The 24656-nt window shown below is 35.0% G+C and overlaps 1 protein-coding gene across 8 annotated transcripts in view; it reads right to left on the bottom strand.

The window, feature by feature from the left end:
- Nucleotides 1-1877: 1877 nt before the first annotated feature.
- Nucleotides 1878-24656, bottom strand: part of ATOSA (atos homolog A) — a 40769-nt gene continuing 17990 nt past the window's right edge. Inside the window, exons 5-12 of one of the 8 annotated variants that reach the window (XM_033409159.2) lie at nucleotides 22442-24290; nucleotides 20201-20317; nucleotides 16928-17007; nucleotides 16098-16206; nucleotides 12394-12552; nucleotides 7463-7531; nucleotides 4944-5143; nucleotides 1878-2904 (exon numbers count right to left, since the gene is read on the bottom strand). In XM_033409159.2, the coding sequence (XP_033265050.2) occupies nucleotides 2751-2904; nucleotides 4944-5143; nucleotides 7463-7531; nucleotides 12394-12552; nucleotides 16098-16206; nucleotides 16928-17007; nucleotides 20201-20317; nucleotides 22442-24290 (2737 nt within the window). In that variant the 3' untranslated portion in view covers nucleotides 1878-2750. Of the gene's footprint in view, nucleotides 2905-4941; nucleotides 5144-7367; nucleotides 7532-12393; nucleotides 14354-16097; nucleotides 16207-16927; nucleotides 17008-20200; nucleotides 20321-22441; nucleotides 24291-24656 lie in introns of those variants that run through there. The other 7 variants (XM_033409160.2, XM_033409162.2, XM_033409156.2 and 4 more) reach the window with 7 other exon arrangements.

The raw sequence follows: 24656 nt of genomic DNA, 5'->3' as shown, positions 1-24656 counted from the left end.
CCCTCTGGGAATGAGAGAGAACTGGTGGGGTAAAATGACAGGAGAGGGAACCTTCTGTTGGGTGCCTTGCAGCCAGTCCCCATTGTCACCACTTCTTATTAATATTTTTCATTCTCTTCTGACAAGAAAATCTCCAAGGACTTTCCGGAGGTTACTTGTGTCCTGGGGTTCCTTTTAAAAAGAAGTTATCACTCATTTTGTTAGCCTGCAAAACTGCCAAGTGAGCCTGCAGTAAGTGAGATCTGTATTATCTGTCACAGGTAGCACTGTTGGTTGTCTTTACCTGCAAGCCAACTCTCAGTGTAGTGACATAATCTGTGAGTACGAAGAGGAGCCACACAGGAAGTGTGGTAAAGTCTCGGCCTATGACAAAAGAAGGGTAGAAAAAGAACCATTATGATAGAGATAGTGCCAGGGCAAGTGAGAGCAGACAGATGCTGGGTCACCATACCTCACTGGGAAAAAGAACACAGACAAAAAAGGCCTTAAGAAGTAGATGGACAAAATGTCAGCACTTGTTTCCCTTGCACAAACTTGCTAGGAAAAGCACAAGATGCATCCAGCTGCTTCACTCATTTTCTGGAAATTTTCTTTAAAATGCCCAGAAACGTGGAAAACCAGGTACTAGAAATAATTCTAGAAAGATTGCAGTGTCGTATCCACATAAAAAGACACCTGCATACACATACATCATTAATTTTTGGAGTACTAGAGAGGTCAAAGCAGCAATAACATTTTTTAAAATTAAATAAAGGCATTTTGATGTTTTAAATACTTGGTATTTTCTGAGTTTTATATAAAATTATCAATATTGACTTTTGTCAAATATATATAAAAAGTCTATTGGGATTGACATATACACACTACTATATACAAAATAACTAATAAGGACTTACTGTATAGCACAGGGAACTCTGCCATACTCTGTAATGGCCTGTATAGGAAAAGAATCTAAAAAGAGTGGATATATGTGTATGTATAACTGAATCACTTTGCTGTACACCTCAAACTAACATTGTAAATCAACCGTACGCCAATAAAAATTTTTTAAAAGTCTAGATACATGTATTGAAATACATATTCCAATAATTAGATGACACTTTAAGAAGACACGTTAATGATACTCTCACCCCATTTTCTCAATCACACAGAGCCAGAAAGGTCAGTTCCATCAGATACCATTAGAGCTAGGACTATAATCCAAACCTTATGGGTCCTAATTCCATGTTGATACCACACACCTAAAGATTAAAAACAAACCTTTATAAATTTGTGTCACTGAAAACTTTTTTTTCGTGGAGTGTAAATAGACTTTTCTCTTTAAGCTGGTGTTTCAAAAGGACTTTATAAGAGGCTTCTTGCTGAGCACCCCACAGCCTGCAGGTATACACTCTTATATGCCTTGTATAGTCTATCCATTAGCTGAGTGCCAAAGTAAAGACCTTCCCATCTCCCAAATTCCAGACTGCTCATTTGGTTCTAGACTCCCAGGTCTCCTGGGTCTGGCCTACTTGAACTGTATGTATTTTCTAACCTGCGTTCACGGCTTTGTGTGAGCATTCCCAGTATTTGTGCCTTGTTAACTGATCTGCTGTTGCCCACTGTCCCTGTACAAAGATCTAAAACCACTCCTCTTTCTGAGGGGGATGGATGGGAAGACTTTTGATGCGCTCAATCATGTTCCTTTACTCAGTGTTTTCCCAGTTGCCAAATGCCTTCCATGTGACTGTGAATGAGAAAGTGATAAATTGGTACAAGGCTCAAGATATCTCTCCCCTCTTATCAGCTGTAAAGCTAGAATAGAAACTGTCTGATCGGTACCAGAAATTCACTCAATCATATAAATGTCTCATCTAAAAATAAAAGCCAAATACACATTTCTTTGTTTCTTGCATATATTTACAATATAAATACTAATTTGTTTTCAAAGTACATATTCTTTTAACAATTTGCAAAAGTTTTCTAGAATGGGACAGCAATTTAACGTAAAGCCTTTGTAGTAGTGATTAAGGAAAAAATAGAACTGTTTTGGGGATAAGGGATTCTAGAAGGAATATGAATGGGCATGATGATCTGAACTTGCTAAGGGAATGTGAAGCAGCTTACTCCACGTTGCACTGCCGATACAGCATGTTAAAGGACTATTGTGTGAGACAGCAACCGGGATGGGGTGTTGTAAAAACTAAACCTGGGAGATATAAAAAGTACACATGCTTGCATAGTGCGTTAATCTTGAAAGAAGCTCAACATTTCATTCTCATTTTCAATAACTTAAATGAATAGTACTTAAAACACATCACACAAAATTAAAAGACTTGTGCATATATTTCAGATTTCAACATTAATGTCAAAAATACATAGTATGATTTTACATAGGATTTGTGCTACATTAGAACACTAAAGACAAACATCACTTGAGTAGTAAGGAAAACATTAAATATTAAATAACTGAGAAACGAAACGTGTAAACGCTAATCTAACTGTGGCGGGGGTGGGGGAATGGGGGGTGGTTTGCTCTTGCAACAAGTCCAGTGAAGTGATTTCGACAGTACAAAAAGGGTTAGGACATGAGTGTTTCCAGTCTCCTTGGAATATGTGGATCTCATCCCAGGAATCCTTTCATAAAAACTGGTCCAGGATAACAGGAGAGGACCCACTCTCCTGCTTGTTAATTTGGTACACTCCCTTCTACGCTATTTTTTACTTTCAAACTTGGGTACTGAGCAAATACTTTAAATTGTCACTCTTTATCAACATCTTGGTGAAAACTGAGGGTTTGTTGGCGATTCAGTGTAAGATTTGAGTTCATATGCAGCACCGCTATCAACTTCCATCGACTTTCTAGAGAACAGGAGCCGTACATCTCTATGGAGGTAGATCTTTCCAGATTTAGAACTCTGGAACCTAAACAAAGAAACAACAAAATGATGCTTCATTTCAGGGAATTAGTGTTTAAAACAAACAAACCTGAGTAATTAAATTTTGAAAGCAGGAAGGATTAGTCTTGCTACAACATTAACAGTGCCTCTTTAACAAGATATTTAAAGTCTTATATTGCCAAAGCACTTGCTGCTATTTCAGTGCCTCTCCCTCACTATCCCTAAACATTCCATACTCCCTTTCCCCTCTTACAATGACAGAGGTGCTTCTTTTTGTAAATCTGGGTTTCACATGCAATCTGACTCTACATCCCTGACACCACAGCACATGCACCTTTCCTTACCTGTAGTATGCACTTTCAGTTCACGTCAGCCAATTACACTACATTTGGGCATCTTCTAGCTACAAAGAATGACCCATTTCACACAACTTGCCCTCCTACAATTTTGAGTACATTAAAATGGATTCCACACTTGGAAAGTCACCACAGAAAACTATCAAGTTTTGAGACAATCACAGGATGAGGAAGGACTGCTACCACCAGTAGTGGCTAGCTAAATAAAACCTAATCATCATTAGAAACCAAGAGGAAAGTTAGCAGTGAAATGAAAATGGTTACCAAAGCTGTATATGGAACTGTTTCTATCCTCTGCTAACAGCTTACAGCATAATACAGGGGGTTGGAGGCTTTAATCACATAAACTTAACTGGCAGATAGTCAAACATACCCTTTAGTGTTAATTTCTCTAGTTTTCCCTTTGCATAGCAGAAATATCTGGGTTTGTGGATTTTATTCCCAAATTAGCTGAAAAATCTGGTGGTCAGTTGTATATATTAAAGCAGACCTCAGACTGGCTCACTCTTTGATTCTTTCTGCAGTTTTTCACCTTCTCAATCTGAAGAAGAACATGGTGAGCTTTGGGAATTATGCCATGCCTTCTAAAGCAGTTTCTTCACAGCATTTAAGGTATCTAATCATTATGTGGAGATGATAAAAGCTGGGATAGTTGACTTTTTGGCGAATGTTGGTTATATATGGCTAAGGCTGTTGTAACAGATTGAAGTTACCTCCTCCTGATGAATAGGGCTCCTTGGAGTAAGCAGTTAAGCTAAGATGAATTACTGTCACTGATGTGATTGAGGACTTCTTATGAACAACATCAGAAAATTATTATTAGGAATAGAGTTACAGGCAAAGGGCTACTGAGTTCTCTTCTAAGCGATACACTTGCTCATTGATCTTAAGAACTACACTAGGATTTCAGGGCTAAAAACCTTACCCTATGATGCTGGAAGCATGGACCTCAAGAGCAAACAAATGGTTTCTCACAACCTAGAGCTATTAGCTGGGTAGTAAAAGTCTGAGGAAAATATATTTCTAATGGAATCACCAGAATATAAGCTGTATAAGAACAGAGATTTTGTCCCTGCTGTTTCCAAGAGTCTAGAAGCATGCCGGACACATCAATGTTTGTTGAATAAATGAATGAATAAATGAAAGTTAAGAATTTCCCTGTCCAACTCAGCAGCCACAAGCCACATGTGGCTACTGAGCACCTGAAATGTGGCTAGTTCAAACTGAGTACAGCAAAGGAATGTAAATATCTCATTAATAATTTTTATATAGATTACATATTCCAATTATAACACTTGAATATGTTAGGTTAAATAAAATATATTAAACCTCTGCTTCTTATTACTTTTTTTAATGTGGCTACTAGAAAATATAGAACTATATATATGGCTCATATTACAATTCTATTGGACAGCATGGGTTTAGACAACTGTGTTTCATTTCCCCCAGATATATTAGCATTGTTTTGCTATAACATAGTTTCCATTACACAGCTATAAATGAAAACTCCCCTAATTCAACAAGTAGTAATGACTGAAGGAAGATATGCCATGTGTTTTCTGCATCCTGGCCTATCATAAAGAGTGTCGAAGTTAAGCAAATTCCAAGGGGTACTCGTCTAGTTAGAATGACAGTTTTTAAAAATAAACTAAAAATTTTAGAGTTTTCTTCTAAAGTAACGTATTTTCATATTCATTTGAAACATTACCTCAGATGTATGAGGTAGCGTAATAACCGTTCTTCTGTATGTCGGATGTTCTCTTTATTAACACTTCTCTTCATTTCTTGTTTAACAGGTACAGAAAAAGTTCTTTGTCGTAGGAATGTCTGATGATTGGCTGGCATATCTCGTAAGTCATATATCACAACAAACATCTTCACCACAGTCTTATTAGGATTAAATAAGGTCTGAAGAAACAATATAGAAATTATTCTTTAAAAACAGTGATTTGTTCATTTGATTCAAAATGATTGTGCCAATAATAAAATAGGCTTTTCAATAATAAATTAATCCCAGTGGATATAATTCAGTTTGGGGGAATAAAGTTAATAAAATTTCAGAAGTTTATGAAATGATATTCAATATTTTTTAATGGTTCAATTAGATTTTTTATTTACAGAAATAAAAGAAATAAAAACTCCTGTAACAAATCAAAATCTTTAGTCACAAATGTCATATTAATAATAGATAATACATAACATTTACTCTTGTTCATATTTTAAGAAATGGTTCCATTAGATTAAGCAAAATACACCTTCACTGAATTAAAGCATTCCAGTTCAACTACTTCAAACACTAGCTTTATTAAAATAAGTCAACTGAAAAATGCTCAAAATAGAATTTTAGTTTTCCTCACATTTTAATAGTGAATAAATAGAATTTTTTTAAATAAAAAAATAAAATCTTGGTAAAACTAGACTTTGATATGATGTTTCAGGTACATATGGTTATTATAAAATTTAAAATATATTCTCAAAAAAGAGAATTTTTCTTGTTTGGAAATTTTTCCAAGTTTAGAAAATAAAGTTCATTATTATTAGTTACAAAGTAGGCTAAGTAATATTTCATGTTCTCACAGTTGGATTCATTTCAAACACTGCAGTGACACTAGACTTTTTTTTTAATCATCATCAATATCATAATAGACTGAAATTAAATTCAGTTGCTACTTGGCCATTAATAACTGAAGGAATATTATTTTTTAAAGTACTAATTTTTAAACAAAATTCCAAGCTGCTGATTTGACTTTAACCAAATTACCAACACATCAATAGGTAACTTGGTGCCCATGCTTTCAGAAGCTCATCCGTGGCACTGGACATCACTCACTGAATCAAAATGAGAAATATATCAATATTATGATCCAATTTTTGAAATCTAGTGAGTCTTAAGATTAAGGCTAATAATACATTTAACAACCACAACAACTAGCAAGCCAGGAGTTCAAGCCATGTTTATACATAATTAAATTTATACAAGGAATGAAAGACATATCCAAATTTCAGATTTAAAATAGCCAGTAGAGTTGGTAGTCTTCAAACAAGGGGTAAATGTGCTGCCTCTGGGTTTCTGCCTCATTATTATGATACCTGATAGCTAGCTTTCCAGTGACCCCCACTTTCACAAGCACTACAGAGCCAGAGGCAAGAGATCAGAAGATGATCACTCTTTTAGTTCAAGAAATACATTCAACATAAAAATCTTACTTTAAAATGCAGTGATTTTTCCTTGGTAAAATTTATACATATGTACATACGGCAATACATACATGCATATATATTGCCTAGTACTATGTTTCATTCCTGTGTGATACGAAATAAACAAATGTACAGACTCTTCGCTATACTGGAACAACGAAGATGAGTAAAAGTGGTCCTTCGAAGCACTGATCACACTGAAGCCAAAGGTCATCAAAAGGCTTGCTGGATTAGACCAGATCCTTAGTGTGAGGAACTCAACTAGACTCTTTTTTTTTTTTTTTAATTTCAGCTTTATTGAGGTACAGTTGACAAATCTCAGCTAGACTCCTTCCAAGAGTTGCAAGAGCCAACACTGTAATAGACTTGCGCGCTTACAGGATTATCCTGGGTCTGACTTGGAGATGAACTCAATCACAAACTGGCCTTGATATAAAATTACTCTTCTGAGAACCCTAGATCAAGGATGATGAAGGATTACTGCTCTGGGCTAGAAGAGTTCTCCTAAGCCAAAACTAGATCTACACCTAGACCAAAAGGAAAGAGGCATTCTTTGCCCTGACATCTGTCGGACTGCATTTCTGCTTTGTGTAACCGTCTCATTAAATCAATTTTAGAAATTATTACAGTAGGGATAATATAATTTTGCTTCCCATGTTTCCCTGACAAAGCAATACTAATATTTGGGGTCTCCTTTTACATAAGTCAATCTCAGTCCGGCTTATTATATTAAGTAGAAGGTACTGGTAATCTAAATTCTAATTATACTGAAAATAGCTCTATTTAAATTATGTTAACTGTCATACACTATTTTTCTAAAGCATTCACCTTGATTAGCTTATTAATGCTTTCCTTTTATGGAGGTCCCCAAATGGTCATTCCTGAGGCAGAGCAGGGAAACTCCAAACAAAGCTGCAGCCCCACTGTTACTTACCAAAGTTGTTGCAGCAGCAGTAGCAGGAGAAAGGGCTAAGTTCTATATGTATGTGAGAGAATGATTATTGCAATTGTAGGCTATAAAACACATACCACTTGTATTGTTCCTGAAGGAGGTACTCGATAACCCCTTTTACCAAGGGACTCTAAAGTAATCACACCCTTGAAATAAAAGAAGACAAACTGAGTACAAACTGATGCATATATATACATAAAAGACTAAAATAAGAATAATAAATCATGTAATTACTAACATTTCAGAATTGTATTTGTATGGAAAAACATTCACATTGAATTAATAGAGATACATTCTATGAATATGAAATAGTGAGGATCCCACCTCACTAGGAAACAATTTACTGTTCTTCCAAGAGATGCTTCAATAAACAATACATAACATCAATGACCATACTGCTTGAAATTAATATTAAGATATAAGATATAGAAGTGAGAAGTTCTTTAACTAAAAAGGAAATAAAGGGAGATGACAGGATTATTCTCTTGTACCATGTGGGAGCAGGGAAATGAAGCAAAACAATTTATTGGTCTTTGGACATACAGAAACTCAGGAATGAGGACTGATCCTAAGTCTTTCCCAAAAATGAAGTCAATTCTTCAGTCAGAAAGTTGAGTTGTTATATACACATATGGACTTCTGACTAGAGACAGACCAGCATCATCAGCATCACCTGTGAACTTGTTAGAAATGCATAATTTCTGGCTTCTCCCCAGACCTACCAAATCAAATCTGCATTTTAACAAGATTCCCCAGATGATATCATATGTACATTAAAGTTTGAGAGGCACTGCCATATTATATAAAATAGTTTTCTGAGAAAGATGCTGTAATCACTGCAGAAGTTGAAACAATGACGAACAGTATAAATTAAAACACGGGAAGCTAAGACTGAATGTGTGAAAGTTTCTAGATAACCAGGATGACCAAATTACTACAGGTGGTGACTGTGATACTTAATTCTTAGGTGGCTTTAAGAAACAAATGCTGATTCATTTAACTGGGTGAATAGTTTTCTTTTGAGTAGTTAAGTAGAATAATTGCATGCTCTACAACTCATATCCCATCATTTTACACTGTACCTGCAAAATGTGTCAACCTTATGTAAAAGTAAATATAAAACAGGACTGTCCCATCAGGCAACATTTGTTGGGTTTGAAAGACAGACCAGGGGAGGCGGTGGGGGGTAGAAAGCAGTGGACAAAGGTAAAAGGGAAGGCCAGACTCTAATATGTGAATACCTAATCTCCAAGTGAACAGCAATTGACAATCAGAATATTAAATTAATACGTTAATAATGGGAAATGTTCATGGAAATGGGCACTGAAAAGACATATGTGGTTCTTAACAAATATGATTACATGGTCATTTAAAGCATGAAAACAGCATATCAACAAACTGCATCCCTAACCAACACAGTAATGAAGTTTTAATAATTTTTCTCTTACAATCTTCTCTACATGAAAAAATGCTATGGTATATAATGCTCCTCTTCTTCCTAGTTCCAGAAAGAAAAAGCAGAATATATCTAAATAATAGCTACCTTTCTAATCACATTGCTCCAGGCAATATATTACTGTTTTTCCTTGCCATCCTCCGCTAAATATATATAAGAAAACTGGTGAGGGAAAATCTACTACCAAGCCTACACTTACTTCCTTTAACACAATACAACTCTAATAGATTTTAGAACATAATAACAGTAACTAAATCAATTTATAAAGAAAGAATATGGATAAAACCCCTCAAAGTTTAAGGCAACACTTTACAACAATAATTTCTAAGCAATATAAGACTAGTATTGGCAATGGCAAGTTAGGAATTTTGAAGGGATTGGGAAAGTATTTGGAATTTTATTTGTATTATTATTAAATTTATTATTTTTTTTAAAATTTCATTATTTTAATTGGTTGGCATATTAATATTTCCACCTAGGAAGTTACTGTATTTAACATAAAGAAGAAAAATACATTTTCTTCTGGCATTTTAGGATGGAATAGGTAGATTAAGATGAACTAAATTTGGTCAAAATCTTACACAAAAAATTCTCAAGTGACTGGGGAATAGAGAATATGCAAAGCTAAGTAAAACTGAAGGAGGTATATCTTAATTTCGTTAATTATAAATAGAAGAAAATATATAAAATATATAGTGCTGTTAATATGATCATAAAGCAAGTCATACCATGAATTTGCCACGGGCAAAACTGCTTTAGACCTTTCTGCCTGGTTCCACCGTGCAATAGTTTCTAAACAGTGAAATGTTGCCATATTACGTAACACTTGGAGAACATTTTTACTACTGACATAGGATTGGAGAGAGACATTTGTATGGCTTTGAGCTAGTCTAAAAGGAATTATTTAATGAAAAGCCCTGTACTATCTCTACTCCACAAAGACAGAATTCTCTGTGCTAAAATTTCACCCTTGCAAGTCATTTGTATAATTTGTCATGAGAGGTCCCAAGGTTATTATTAGAGTAACAAATAGGGGTTTGGTGTCTCAGCTCCACTGGTCTGTGATATGTACTATCTTATCAAAACATGATCAGACCTTTGAAAACAGACTAAACTACCAAAATACAAATAACACTCCCTACTGAATAAGATTAATTTGATTAATTTACAGTAGGAAAGATCCGTGGTCTAAGATTTGGACTGGGTCATTTGTAAAGGGAACCCATTCCTAATGAGTAAAAACAATTACATATTGGAAAATTTATTAAAGAATATTATCAGAGAAAAGTAAGAAAAAGATTCTTAAAGGATAGACTAACTTAACCTAATTTAGACTCTTTTCAATATTTATTCAAAATCTGTGATCATTTGTGTGTGCTTTCTGGAGACAGAGTGATAAAATCCTTTATCTCTCTCTTTTTAAAATTTAATTTAATTAATTTATTTTTTATACAGCAGGTTCTTATTAGTTATCTATTTTGTATATATTAGTGTATATATGTCAATCCCAATCTCCTAGTTCATCCCACCCCCGACCCCCACTTTCCCCCTAAATCCTTTATCTCTTAATCCTTATTTTTTTAGATGTCAACCAAGGTCAAGAATTAATGTTATTTTGCTTTTTTAAAGCATAGTTCAAATTACCTCTTGCTCATGAATTTCACTCAAAGATAGTTTTTTGAGCTGACTTTCAGCCAATTCACTCTTTTACTTGTTTCTAACTCATCCTAATGGTCATCAGGGACTCTGTACACTAATGACCTCAGATCTTATCTTTCCATTCTTTATTACCATGTGCCAATAGAATACCTGAAACTAATGAGACTTCTTGATGTCCCAGTAAAGCAGAATGGCCATCTTTATAGCTATATTCTTTTTTTTTTTTTTTGCGGTACACGGGCCTCTCACTGTTGTGGCCTCTCCCGTTGCGGAGCGCAGGCTCTGGACGCGCAGGCTCAGCGGCCATGGCTCACGGGCCCAGCCGCTCCGTGGCATGTGGGATCTTCCCGGACCGGGGTGCGAACCCATGTCCCCTGCATCGGCAGGCGGACTCTCAACCACTGCGCCACCAGGGAAGCCCTATAGCTATATTCTAATATTGTAAGCATTCCAGTAAGATACACATTTTTTCTGGTATTGAGCTTATCTCAATGATAGTTTCCATTTTATTAATTATCTAAAATTAACAGTTATTTTTTCAAAATTATACTGGAAAGTGGATACATCTTACTATGGTAAATGAGTAACAAGTGGTATATGTGATAACTGGGTAGGCTTGTGAAGAACTGGGCCTCTGTTTTTTATAACAACCACTGTTATGCATCTTTACAATTATGACCCACAAGTGTTATTATTATTGAAAAAAGAAAACTTTGAATAAATGACACCACTGTGCTTTTTAGATCAAAGTATGAAACACCAATCAGACTCGTGATTAAAATTTCACCCTTAGAATGGAATAAGGCTTAACAACCTTCCGTGAACAAACTACATCAATGATGAGTAGACTGCATTTAGGTCCCTAAAAAACTGTAACTTCCCTTCCTCTGTTGTTTCTCAATTATGCAGAATTTGCTTTTCATAGTTTTTATTAATAACAAAAGACATTGCTGCTAATGTCCTTGAGGAACCTAGAAGGTGGGGGAGACGGATATTAGAAAGGAAGCAATTGGATCAGGAGGTAAGTTAGGAAATTCAAGTAGCAAGACCAGAGCTGTATATTTCTATGCCTACTGCAATTTGTATTTCTCAAAGTAAGACCTAACATAAAAACCCAGATCTGACTCCATATTTTATACCATCAATGTAAACTTCTTACAGACTTGCACTGCTAGCCACTAACTTGTCTTTTGGAAAAGGGCTGATAGTAATCACACACCAGGACTTGGTATCATTTTTGCAGTTGAGGGCTTATTTCATCCTCAAATCCACTGGAATAAAAGATGGGAAAGATAAAATTATAGGATCCTAAGGCTCAAGACAGTGCTCTTATTCCTCTTAGCTATTTTACTCTCCACTAAAACATTGGCATGGAGTCAGAAATAGCTAGTATTCTAAAGAACCCTAGGATTGGAAAACGAATGGTCCAAAGATAAACCAAACAGGAGAAAGGGGGTGAAAGGGCATCACAAAAGCCGTACGTCACCAAATCTTTACCTAAACTCTACTGAGATGAGGATCATAGTGAAGGCAACACTGTTAGGACTAGAGTGCCCAGTAAGCACTTGAGAATCTGCGTGAACTCAGCAAGATATGGAATCACAGTGTCACTAATCAAAATTTTATCATTTTTTCATATTACATAGAAACAAGTAAATTTTCAGCACAATCCTCAAATGTAATAGAGGATATCTGTTATTAGAGCTTGCTCAGAAAGAAGTTGTGAGGTGTTATTTTGGCATATTCATCTCTATGCAGCCTTCAATCCCCTCTTAGGAAATGCTTTATATTTTCAAGCATGGCACCAAAGTAGTACTAAATCTCTTTAAACTTAAAGGTATTTGTCATTAAGATGGTTGATTTTAGCAGAAGAAGACAATTAAAAATACTTGCCATATAAGGAGAGGGAGCATTATCATCAGAAACACTGTAGAATGACACTTCAACTGGAAGAGTCAAATGAGTGGGGCAGAAAACACCACTTGCCCCTACCTCGGCAGTAAAGCCATCAACAATGCCGAGAGGATCTAAACGATAGTTCAAGACAGACTCCTGGAAGGCAAAATAAAAGAATTTTTAAGAAATAAAATTTAAAAGTTAACACATTCATTCCTTCTTTCTATTTAAAGAAATATGTTAGTATGCTTTCTGGCACTAGAAAAGTGGTCACTGCCATTGCCATGCCCTCATTTCAAATGTTCATCTGACCTGAAATCAACCCCCTCCCAAATCAATCTTCTACCACCTTACAAAGTTTGGCCTCCTTACTATTCCAACCCCACACTGAACTATCTTTGAACTTCATCATTATTTTTTTTTTCACCATTATTTTGATATAATCGTTTAATGAGTTATTCTTATCTCTGTAAAGAAAGTATGCTCTACCAGAGCAGGTATAATATCAGAAATTTTCTTATTCCTCAGAGTTTATTTCTACTGTTAGCCACAGAGAAGCACTTGAAAACTTGTTAACAGGTCATATACAGAAGTTCCATCAAAACAGAAAGCCAAGTACTCATAACTTTAACTGAAAAACAACTGCCTCTTAAAAATTGTTGTTGGATGTGACATATGTTTTATTGTTTAGTTTAATTTAAAAAACAGTAAATACACATTGGGAAAAATTTAAAAGTACATAAATACAAACAACAGAGAAGCTCCTTATCCATCTCTCCCAAGCTCATTTGCTGAGGAAACCACTTTTAACAATTTAGTGTTTATCTTTCCAGGTATGAGAAACATGTTAAACCTTTCACAAGCTCTCCTTCCTATACATATATCAACATATATATGCATACATCAAGAAATGTGAGTAACATTTCTTTGATTCAGTAATTCTTTGAAAAGAAACACTCCAAGCCCTCATGAGTCTAAATTTGAAAGTGGCATCAGCAATTCTCAAGTCCCGTGTCAAAAAGACCAGACCAAGAGACCTATGTTACAACGAGCCTTCTATATCTCCCTCCTGCCCTGCAATCAATCCAATCCATACCCAGCTGATGGGACCTCTCAGTCTCACAGCCTCAGCTCTCTCAACACCAGTAACCTAGCTCAGACCCTCATAACCTCTCCTCTGAACAAATGCAATACCCTCTAATTAGTTATTCCATCTTTAGTGTATCATCTGTATTACTGCCAGAGTTTTTCTTTAAAAAAAAAAAAAAAGTCTTACGTTACCCACCAGGTTAAAAACTTTGTGTTTCTTGATGTCCACAGGATGAAGTCAAATATTCACAGCATGGTACGTAAGGCCCACCCTACATCTCTTACCACAGCTCTCCTCACTTGCACGCAGTCTTATACTCCAGTTCTGGATGATGCTTTTCAATATCACCATGCTCTTTTACTACTTTTACACATATGCCTTTGCACATGTAGCTCCCTTTGTCTAGAATCCCTTGACACTTCTCACACAATTTACTTGGCAAATTCCTACTCAACTTTTGTAACTAAGCTCAAATGACAGCTCCTTAGTAAAACTTTCCCAGTCCCTTAGCAGAGAGAACAAATATATGGAGACTGAGAAAATTTCTATTACAGTGCTAATTACTTCGGTTTATAGATTATTTATATGTCCAACTTCTCCAGCAGACTGTAAACTTCTCTAAGGCAGGCAGTTTATTATTTAGCTTTATATTCCTAGCATATAACATGACACATAGTAGGTACTCAATAAATGTTTCTTAAATAAGAAACATGTTCTAAGGATGTATGAAAATTTCAGAAAAAGAGCACAAAAATGCTAATGGATAAGGCCAATGATCCAATGTAGTCTACGACTTTATTCAGATTTTTGTGACTTTAAACGAATATATTGTACTAGCATGCATGTTAGGCCCTACTGAGTGCAAAACTACAAGAAAAGGAAATAAAAGGCATACAAATTACAAAGTAAGAAATAAAACTGTCCCTATTTGTAGATGATGTGGGAATCTACATACAAAAATCCGCCCCCTCCAAATCAATAAAATTAATAAGCAAGTTGAGCAAGGTCATAGGTGATTATATATGTTTATACACACACACATACATACATATATATATATATACACACACACACACACACACACATATAAAAACACTTATATATATATATATATATATTTTTTTAGCCCCAACTCTCAGCATGCAAGATCTTAGTTCCCCAACCAGGGATCCAACCCATGCCCCCTACAGTGGAAGCATGGAGTCCTAACCACTGGGCTGCCACGGAATTCCCTAAAATCACTGTTGGGAATGTAAATTGGTACAACCGCTATGGAGAACAGTATGGAGGTTCCTTAAAAAACAAAAATTAGAAGTACCATATGCCCCAGCAATCCTAGTCCTAGGCATACACCCAGAGAAAACCATAATTCAAAAAGATAAGTGCACCCCAATGTTCATTGCAGCACCATTTACAATAGCCAGGACATGGAAGCAACCTAAATGTCCACTGACAGGGGAATGGATAAAAAAGATGTGGTACATATGTACAATGGACTATTACTCAGCCATTAAAAAGAATGAAATAATGCCATTTGCAGTGACATGGATGGACCTAGAGATTGTCACACTGAGTGAAGTAAGTCAGACAGAGAAAGATAAATATCATGTGATATCGCTTATGTGTGGATTCTAAAAAAAGGGTACAAATGAACTTATCTACAAAACAGAAGTAGAGTTACAGATGTAGAAAACAAACTTATGGTTACTGGGGGGTAAAGGGGGGGAGGGATAAATTGGGAGACTGGGATTGACATATACACACTACTATATATAAAAGAGATAAAACAGATAACTAATTAGGACCTACTGTGTAACAGAGGGAATTCTACTTAATACTCTGTAATGGCCTATATGGGAAAAGTATCTAAAAAAGAGTGCATATATGTATATATATAACTGATTCATTTTGCTGTACACCTGCAACTAACACAACATTGTAAATCAACTATACTCCAATAAAATTTTTTTTTAAATGTCATTTACAGGTTCATGTTTAAGATTGTTTTCTAATTGAAGAAAACTAAACCCTTGATATACTTGATCCCAAGTAGAAGAGTCATTAAATAAAGCAGCACATGTATCAGAGACCTTTAACCATTTGATTTTTTAAAAATAATCTTATTTTATAATAAATTTAGATTTACAGAGGAGTTGCAAATATAGTACAAAGCACTATTTGATTTTGAAAATCAGCCTCCTTGATCATGAATCAGCTGCTATCAGCCCACCATCATCCTTCCTGGGTCCCAGAGCCAGTTTTACCAGGTAAGAAGGTGCGGTCAAGTCTACTTTCCAGCTCGAGTAACGGATACCTCCATCCAACCTGATTTCACCTAAGTCCTGCATCTCCTCCACCAGCTACCCAATTCTAAAATGTCACTGCCAACAATTCTCCCAACTTTACTTCTCATGAAAAGGAAAGGAAAAAGGGAAATCAAAAAAGGAAAAAGGGATAAGGAAAAAAGAAAAAGGGAAAGGAAAGGAGGTGATTTCAAGGCTTTAGAAAAATATAATCCACTTATTTCCTTTTTAAGAACAAATGACATAAATGACACCATGGGTCTAGGTTAGGAAACTTCAACTCTTAAAATAGTTTCAAAAAACATTACCTCAAAATTTCCTAAGAGACTAAGACTTGTTATAGGTGGAGCACTAGAACTCAGAAATGGTTTTTCATGAATATCTGGATCATCTTCAATGTTTAAACATGGTCGAGGACTATTTAAAAAAAGAACAAATCAGCAAATGGACATATTAACAACAGTATTTTCTAATTCACTTTTGTACAAATTAAATTAGGAGGATCTGATCAATTTTACTTAAACTACCATAATAAAAAATTAATGTAACCAAATTTTAAGATATGAAATATCTCATTTTAAATTCCTGATTAGATTTTATAATCTTTGTTATAATATTTGATAAAGAATATAAATAACATCCTAGGTTTCAAGGTGGAATTTATAACATATCACACAGCAGCATCTACTGGAAATATATAATATTGTAATGCAGTCTTCTATATCAATCTTCATTTTAAGTTAAAAATTAGAATACAAAGGCAAACTTATGTGACTAAGGAATATAATGAGAGTATTATTTGTCAACATGGAACAAATTGCCAAGGCTTTTTTGCAAAGGAGTATAAGACAAAGGAGGAGGTGAATGACCAGAAACAGACAAACCCACTTAAATGTTAAAACCAATGTAAGTGTTTTGTTTATCATAATGACCACTGTATAGTTAGTTACTCATCATCTTAATTTCTCCCTCACTCATCCTTAATAACTGTATGTGTGAAATCATCTTGAAAATGATAAACTGAAAAATGGGATTCCTGTTCAAAGTTTGATTTTCAGAGTCAACATTATTTACTGTGAAAGGCTAGAATTTTGTGCAAGATTATTTCATATACACTAATGAATTTTAAGATAAATACCTTCTAGATGATAAGCTTTTCAGATGCAGTAATGAAGAATCCAGATTAAAGCAACCTGATTGTGCCTTTCTTTGAGGAACCTAAGGTTAAAATAATCACTTGTTAGGTTTCAAAAGAATTTCAGAAGACTATAATTTTTTTCTTGAATTGACAGAACAATTTTCAAATGAAAGCTAAGCATATCTTAAAAAATAATAAAACTTCTCTCCTAACAGCTTATTAAAATCATGCTCTTTATTACATATTGTCCCTATGTCCTCATTTTATTAACTAGTTTGGAAAAAAAGATGATTAATAAAAGCACTTTTACTAGGTTTTTATTTTTTTCTTTTTTTGGCCAACCGCACTTCGGAATCTTAGTTCCCCAACCAGGGATTGAACCCTGGCCACAGCAGTGAAAGCGCTGAGTCTAAATCACTGGACCGCCATGGAATTCCCTCGGTTTTGATTTTTTAAGAACCAGAACCAGTTTTTTCTAAAACCAAATCTTACATGTAATCCCAACATATAATATAACAAGACTTTTACTTTTTTACTTTATATACTTCTGTATTGAGGGGGTAGGAATAAATGATTAATAGCTTTACAATAAAAGGGGGAAAAAAAGAATTAAATGGCGATGGGAGTCTGGGGTCCTGACAACTCTACTGTTCTTTTAACCATCCCTACCCGACTGCACATTTCCCAGAACCCTGGCTGGGGCTTCACAGAGAATAGGTTTGAAAAATACTACTGTGGATTTTTAAGCACTATTGTATAACAAATTACATTTAAGACAAACCACCAACTAGCTAAAAATGATCTAAAAATGAAAGACCCAAGTGTAAATTAAAGGTAAAATCACATACAACATACAAGTTAGACGGATTTGTCTCTAGAATTAATGTTAAATATGTATAAAGTATCTGAGTGATTGGTCTAATTTGTGACTAAGAAACAGATGATACTGAAAGTCTAAAAAACCTCAATATTTTTGAGAGTTGTACAAGCGCACCATTCTATATTTTGGAGTTAGAACTTAATGTGAAATCTTCAATCCAAATTCTCATGTCTTCAATTCAGGAAAGTTTTCTACTTTCATTTCTTCCAATACTGCATTTTCCTCATTCCATCTAGCCTTCCTTTTGGAATTTCTACTAGGCTTATACTGAACATCTCATTTTATCCTCCAGGGCTCTTTCATATTTTACCATTTCTCTTCCCTTCTGCACTTTATTCTAGGTGCTTTCTTAATACGTGTCTATCCATTGACTAAATCTCTATTCAGCTGATTCCAGTCCACCATTTAATCCATGTGTATGTGTATGCGCACGTGTGTGTACACTTCAATTATATTTTTCATATTTTTGATTTCTATTTTTCCAATCCCACATGTTCTCTTATCTCAGTTCCCTGTCTTTATCTTCATTTATCTCTTGGAACATACATTCACTCATTCATTCATTTATTTATGTTAAAATCTTTATTGGAGTAATTGCTTTACAATGCTGTGTTAGTTTTTGCTGTATAACAAAGTGAATCAGCTATACATAAACATATAACCCCGTATCTCCTCCCTCTTGTATCTCCCTCCCTCCCACCCTCCCTATCCCACCCCTCTAGATGGACACAAAGCACCAAGATGATCTCCCTGTCTTGAAACATTTTAAAAAGAATTATTTCTGATTCTCTTTCAAGTTGCTCTGATAACAGGATTCCTAAATATGAATTTTCCCACTTCTTCTTGCTGATTCTTTTAAGGTGCTTTGTAATTTTAATTCCCCTGAGATCATCCTCAGTAAGAGTTATCTTCCATGAAAATAAATCCTTGGTGCCATGGGTGATAGATGTGGGATAGTTTCATGTTTTCTCATAGACAGCACAAATTCAGAACCCCCTAACCATGGGTGACTTAGGCTTAGGTCCAAATTCTTTTGGGGGCTTCTTTTCCCATCTACTCTATCCCTCCTATTGCACCCCTTAAGTAAATAGGTGATTTCTTTTCTCTTCTCCCATTTCTAGAATGGCAGTCCTCACCTGTTTCTGGCTTTATGGAGTTTGGTTTTAGGTCCCAGCTACGACCGGTATAGAGCTGACTCCTGATCCAGCAGGAGCATTAAACCCTAGCACTATATTAGATTTAGATATCCTAGAAGGTCATAATTTGCCCCAAGTTAGTTTCGGAGATTTACCTTTCTTGCACTTACACTATATTATGTATTTAAAAGTTGTGTTATATTTTGTCCAGGATTTTTGTGTTTGGGAAGGAGGAAGGATCTTCTTGTATTAACTCAGTCCACCACATTGAACAGAAGTCTGTAGTGCTTTTTACACCAGCATGATGCTGTAAGTTTTTTCCTCATCACTTGGGCATTTTGAAAGCACCTCATACGTAGGTCAAACATTTGGGGTTATTTTAAATTGTTTAGAATTCAACTTCCCTAAAATAAACACCTAAGGTCCAAGTTACAAATTTAAAACTAAATCTCTTATTCAAGAATTAATTTTTGAAAATATGCTAGATATTGTATGCTTTGAGTTTACTTAAAAAAACTCACATAAAAACAAAAATTATGTCAATAGCAAAAATAAACATGTTTTTAGTTTACTAGGATATTGACTGCTTACCTCTGGTTTAACCGAAATGGCAGCTTTAGCGACTATCAAATGCTTACCAGGAATGATACTAATCATCTTCCCAACACTAAGGTAGACATTATCACCCATTTTTCAGATGAGGAAACTGAGGCTCAGAGAGACAATATTCCTCACCTAATGTCACACAGCTAGGGTGAAGTCAGCGTGATGCCAAAGCGAGGTTCTTAACCATCACACTCAGATCTATAAATTTATTAGTAAATGTAGAGTGGGGAAACGTCTCAAAATAAGACGATTAACTGTACAGGTCGCAAGTCAAAGACAGCCACAAATTTGATTCCCAGATGATTCAGCTGGTGGTGTCAACCAGCCACAGTACTATGATACAAATCTATTTAGAGAAAATCCACTTTACACTAAGTATTTTCTTTACATTAGTGAGAATTAATACGCTGGACAAAAGAATTTCAGAGAAATTTTATAATCCTAATACAATAAATTCATTTTTATTCATTTTTTCTGCCTTTTTCCATATTAACATTTAGCTATTAAATGTATCAAAAAATAAAATGTTTTCCCACTAGAAATTTATTTTGAAGGTATTTAAATTTTTTCAATTAAAATTTGGATAAAGTGATTTGCAAACATTTTACATGTTTTGCAAGTCTAAACATAAAATAAGAGAAAAACACTTACAGGACTGGAAAGAAGAGGCAATCCAGTTCGAGGATGAAAGGCTCTGGTTGAGGTTCCATCCAAGGAATGAAAATTATGTTTCCGCCAGACACTTGAGTGTTTAAGTGGTATAGTTCTCTGCTAGGAAAAGATTTAGATTTTAATGGCAATATTTAAAATTTTTTTGTTTCTAGATTTATTCTTAACATCTACTGAGGTATTACATCCTTGGTGGTAAAGCTAACAACCTATATAACTATCTATACACACATATATATACACTTTAATCAAAAAACAGTGTTTAAGAGTTTTTTCTAAGTTGATGAATAAACTCAAATATTCTAAAAAAAGTATGTCCAAACACAATTGCCTTATCAACATATTTATCAAAACTCAGTCTGGGCTTCCCTGGTGGTGCAGTGGTTAAGAATCCGCCTGCCAATGCAGAGGACAAGGGGTTCAATCCCTGGCCCGGGAAGATCCCACATGCTGTGGAGCAACTAAGCCCATGCACAACTACTGAGCCTGTGCTATAGAGCCCATGAGCCACAACTACTGAAGCCCGTGCGCCTAGAGCCCGTGCTCTGCAACAAGAGAAGCCACCGCAATAAGAAGCCCTTGCATCTCAACCAAGAGTAGCTCCCGCTCACCACAGCTAGGGAAAGCTCACGCACAGCAATGAAGACCCAATACAGCCAAAAATAAAAACAAATAAATAAATAAGTTTGTTTTAAAAAAAAACAACTCAGTCTATCATCTAGTAAGCTAATATTCAATTCTTTTAATCTGTGAAAAAAAAAACTCACAGAAAAAAATTAGTAAAATATTCTAAAATATAAAACTATGTCAGTAGCAAGAGCCATTCTCAGAAAATATAATTTGGTACAGCATGATACAAAAATTTAAATGTGAATTTTAAAATATACTTAACACAGTCACAGTATCATGTTTTTGAAGTGATATAAGAAATAGACTAATTCTTAAGAATTTAAAATGGCAAATTTATACCCAGAAACAAAAAATGCATAAAAACACATGAATAAAAATCAGAGAAGAATAATTGGGGCCCTGGCTCTACCATTTACTAGCTTTATGACCTTGGGCAAGTTACTTAACCTCTCTGGGCCTAGAGTTCTCATTTGTAAACTGGAGTTAGTAATAGCGCCTAACCTCAGAGCGTAGTGAAAGGATTTAGTAAGCCAGCATGTATAAAACACTCAGAAGAGTGCCTGGGCATCCAGTAAATGCTATATAATTATATTTAAAGTAAGTGTATGAAAAAACAAATCTTAGTGGCTTGAAAAATACCATGGTCAAAGTAAGTCTCCCTATTAGGTACCAGAAAGGATCGTGAAAAGCTAGTATTCTTAAGGCCAGGGTAGGTTTTTGTGACAATTATAGTTTTAGGAAATTGAAAACTGTCATTTGATTAAACCCATGTGTTAGAAAGAGATCGTCTGTTGAAAAATATTAATTGGAAACATGGCATACTTTTAAGACTCTAATGTCCGGCAAAACTAATTCGTATGATAAAGAAGATGAATCAAGGTCATTCAGATTTGGATCGAGGCAGTTAAGTAGTTTTCCATATAACTGAGATATAAATTTGTGATACTTCTTGGAAAAATAAAGGAAATTTAAGCCTAGTAATAATTTTCTAAAGTTAAAAAGTGATTTGGTAGACAAAATGGAACTAACTTAAATATCTTTGATTTAGGTAGTGCATTAAAAGCTTACAAAATGTTTAAAGATCTATAATTTGATTATCACCACAACTATAAGCAAAAGATATTCATCGTTCTTATTTTAAAATCGAGGAGACTGAGGGTTTTACAAGTTACGTGATTTATTCAGCTTCACTCAAGGACCAAATTGTCAGGACTGACACTTGGGTATTCTGACCAACAGCCCAGTGATTTCACTATAGGTATTCCTAGGCATAACACAATGGGCACACTGCTTGTACTAGGCCAGAGCTGCTGTCAAACAATACCTTAAGCTAAAGGTACAAGTTTCATTTCTGACTCTTATTTACTCTCCAGCAACTGTTCACAGTATTAAAATAAACAAAAAAAGGCAACAGGAAGAATTTACCTAGCATTTGCTCTGAAGTGGGCGGGTTATTTACAAGGATGTTTATTATATCAGACAGTCAGTTCTATAGATAATGGGCATCTTGGGCCTAACTAGATCTCCTGTAAACAAAGTTCAAACCATAACAAATGTTTGAGGATTACATTTGAAATGTTAGATATTACCTACCAATACCTCTTTATTTTTCAGGCGTTCACACGTAAACAAACAGTCTTTTATATTCTTCCTCTGAGAACAGTTTTGAGATTTTTCATCAACTGGATCTTCTTTCTTATCCTGTTCATTGTTTAATTGGTTTGGCTTTTTGCATTTGAAACCTTCACTATCTTTATTGAGGTAATTTTCTATACTATTAAGTTGAGTATTTTGTTCGCATGACTTAGGCTTTTTTGAGTCTTTATCTGAGCACTCATTTGCATGTTTGTTCAAATATCCAGACATTTCCAACACAGTAACATTTATTTTCGAGTCATTTTTTTTTGAATGATCAAACTGGTGATTGTTAAAAGATTCTGGATTATAATTTTCATTTATTATTATTTTGTCCTTATACTTATTTGTGCAAATCTGTTTGTCAATACTGTTACATTTTGAATACTGTTTATTGATTTCATTGTCAATTTCTTGTTCCTTAAATTGACACTCAGAAAGTGTGTTTTCCAATCTGATTGTGAAATCTAAGTTATCTTCTTTGCAAAGAGACATATTTGAAGGATTCATTAAACCAGTGGCTTTGTTCTGTGTCTCTTGAAATGTACTTTGGATTTCACTAGGATTGTTCTGATGCAGATTTCTTCTTGTTTGAGGTTTCAAAGAAGCCTTGACATTACTATTGCATTTAAAAGAACTAAAACGTTTATTAGGTGTTAAGTGTTTCCCTTCACTGATGTTATCTAACAAGGAAAATTTTGTATCAGAAATGGAAACAGAGGTGTCATCCTTGTTCTTCTTCAACAAATTTCTGTCTTCATAGGAACTCCTAAACACTTTAGAAGGAACTGAACTGGAGTCCTGAATGTTGAATGATTGCCGGGGCATGTGAGGTGCTGTTGGATCAATGTGCTCCAAGTGCTGAGCAATCCTTGCAATGACATCTTGCCGCTCCTGGAGTAAAGAGCTTATCAAAGGATTAATCTCACCAACAGACTGATCAGAATGAAGACCATTAGAAATGCAAGTGTCACTTCGAGGAGTTTCTGGTTTTACTCGAATTTTCCCTTCATTGGTGTCTTCTGAGGAGGTGAGCGCTGGATTACCAAAAGAAATGGAGAACGTTTCTTTACATTTTCTCACATTTTCATTTTCTTGTGAAACCCGGAAAAGCTTTGAATTAAGTGAACTAGATTCTTGTGTATTAAGTGGATGTCCAGAAACATGTGAAGTGCTTGGATCACAATGAATCAAATGCTGAGCTATTCTTGCAATAACTTCTTGTCGCTCCTGAATTAAAGAGCCTATTAAAGGATTAGTCTCACCAACTGACTGCCAGGAACTCTGGCGGCTAGATTCACTAGAATCAATCACTGAAAATGATTTTAAAGTTCTCACTGATGTTTCATGTGACTTTTTATCTCCTATACCACTGAAGCCCAGAATATTGCCTTGAGATGTTCCATAGTCAGATTTACCACTAGTGCCCGGATATAGTTTGACATTTTTGACAGCTGCAGTATATTCTGGAGTTGTGCCATTTTTTGCATGTAATATTATGCTTTCGGGTGCCATGGTCCAAGTTTGTTTGCTACACAGACGCTGTGAACTGTTTGTACTACATTGCTCTGCTTCAGTAGAATTTCGGTGCTGATGGGTTTTAAGTTCATGGTCTTGAACTCTTTTCTCAAAAAGGCCAATATTAGTGTGAATACTACAGGTCAAAACTGGATAATTAGATTGTCTGGGCAAGGACTGAACACTGACTTTCAAGGCCACATTGTGAGACACATTGGGAACAGGAAACACATGTTCAATTGGAGTTTGTGAAAAATTCCACTGTAGGTCTACATCAGCAGCACTGATTCTAGAATCACACAGAAAAAAATGGAATCAGTGGATTATAAAACATATCATTATTATATGTTATTTAAAAAATGTTAAACAGTCATATACTTACCTTTGTTTGCATTAATTACTATTGAGATTTTATTTTAACCTACTTTACCATGCATGTCATTCTAACAAAACCAACATAAATAGATTATACCCGGAATAGAGACCATCTTCTTTTTAAGAACACCATTCTATTAAAGCATTAAAGCTCAAAAATACTATAATTTAAAATTTGTTGTCAAAACAGAAAAAAGGACTTTCCATTTACTACTAAATAAATGGATTCAGCTAATTCTGTTGCGCATGGTGATTAAGAGATACTCTCTATCTCACGGCC

The sequence above is a fragment of the Orcinus orca genome, chromosome 2 (genome assembly GCF_937001465.1).
Source record: "Orcinus orca chromosome 2, mOrcOrc1.1, whole genome shotgun sequence".
Taxonomy (NCBI): Eukaryota; Metazoa; Chordata; class Mammalia; order Artiodactyla; family Delphinidae; genus Orcinus; species Orcinus orca.
The sequence above is the reverse complement of the archived record's forward strand: the minus strand, read 5'-3'. Positions and strand labels throughout refer to the sequence as shown.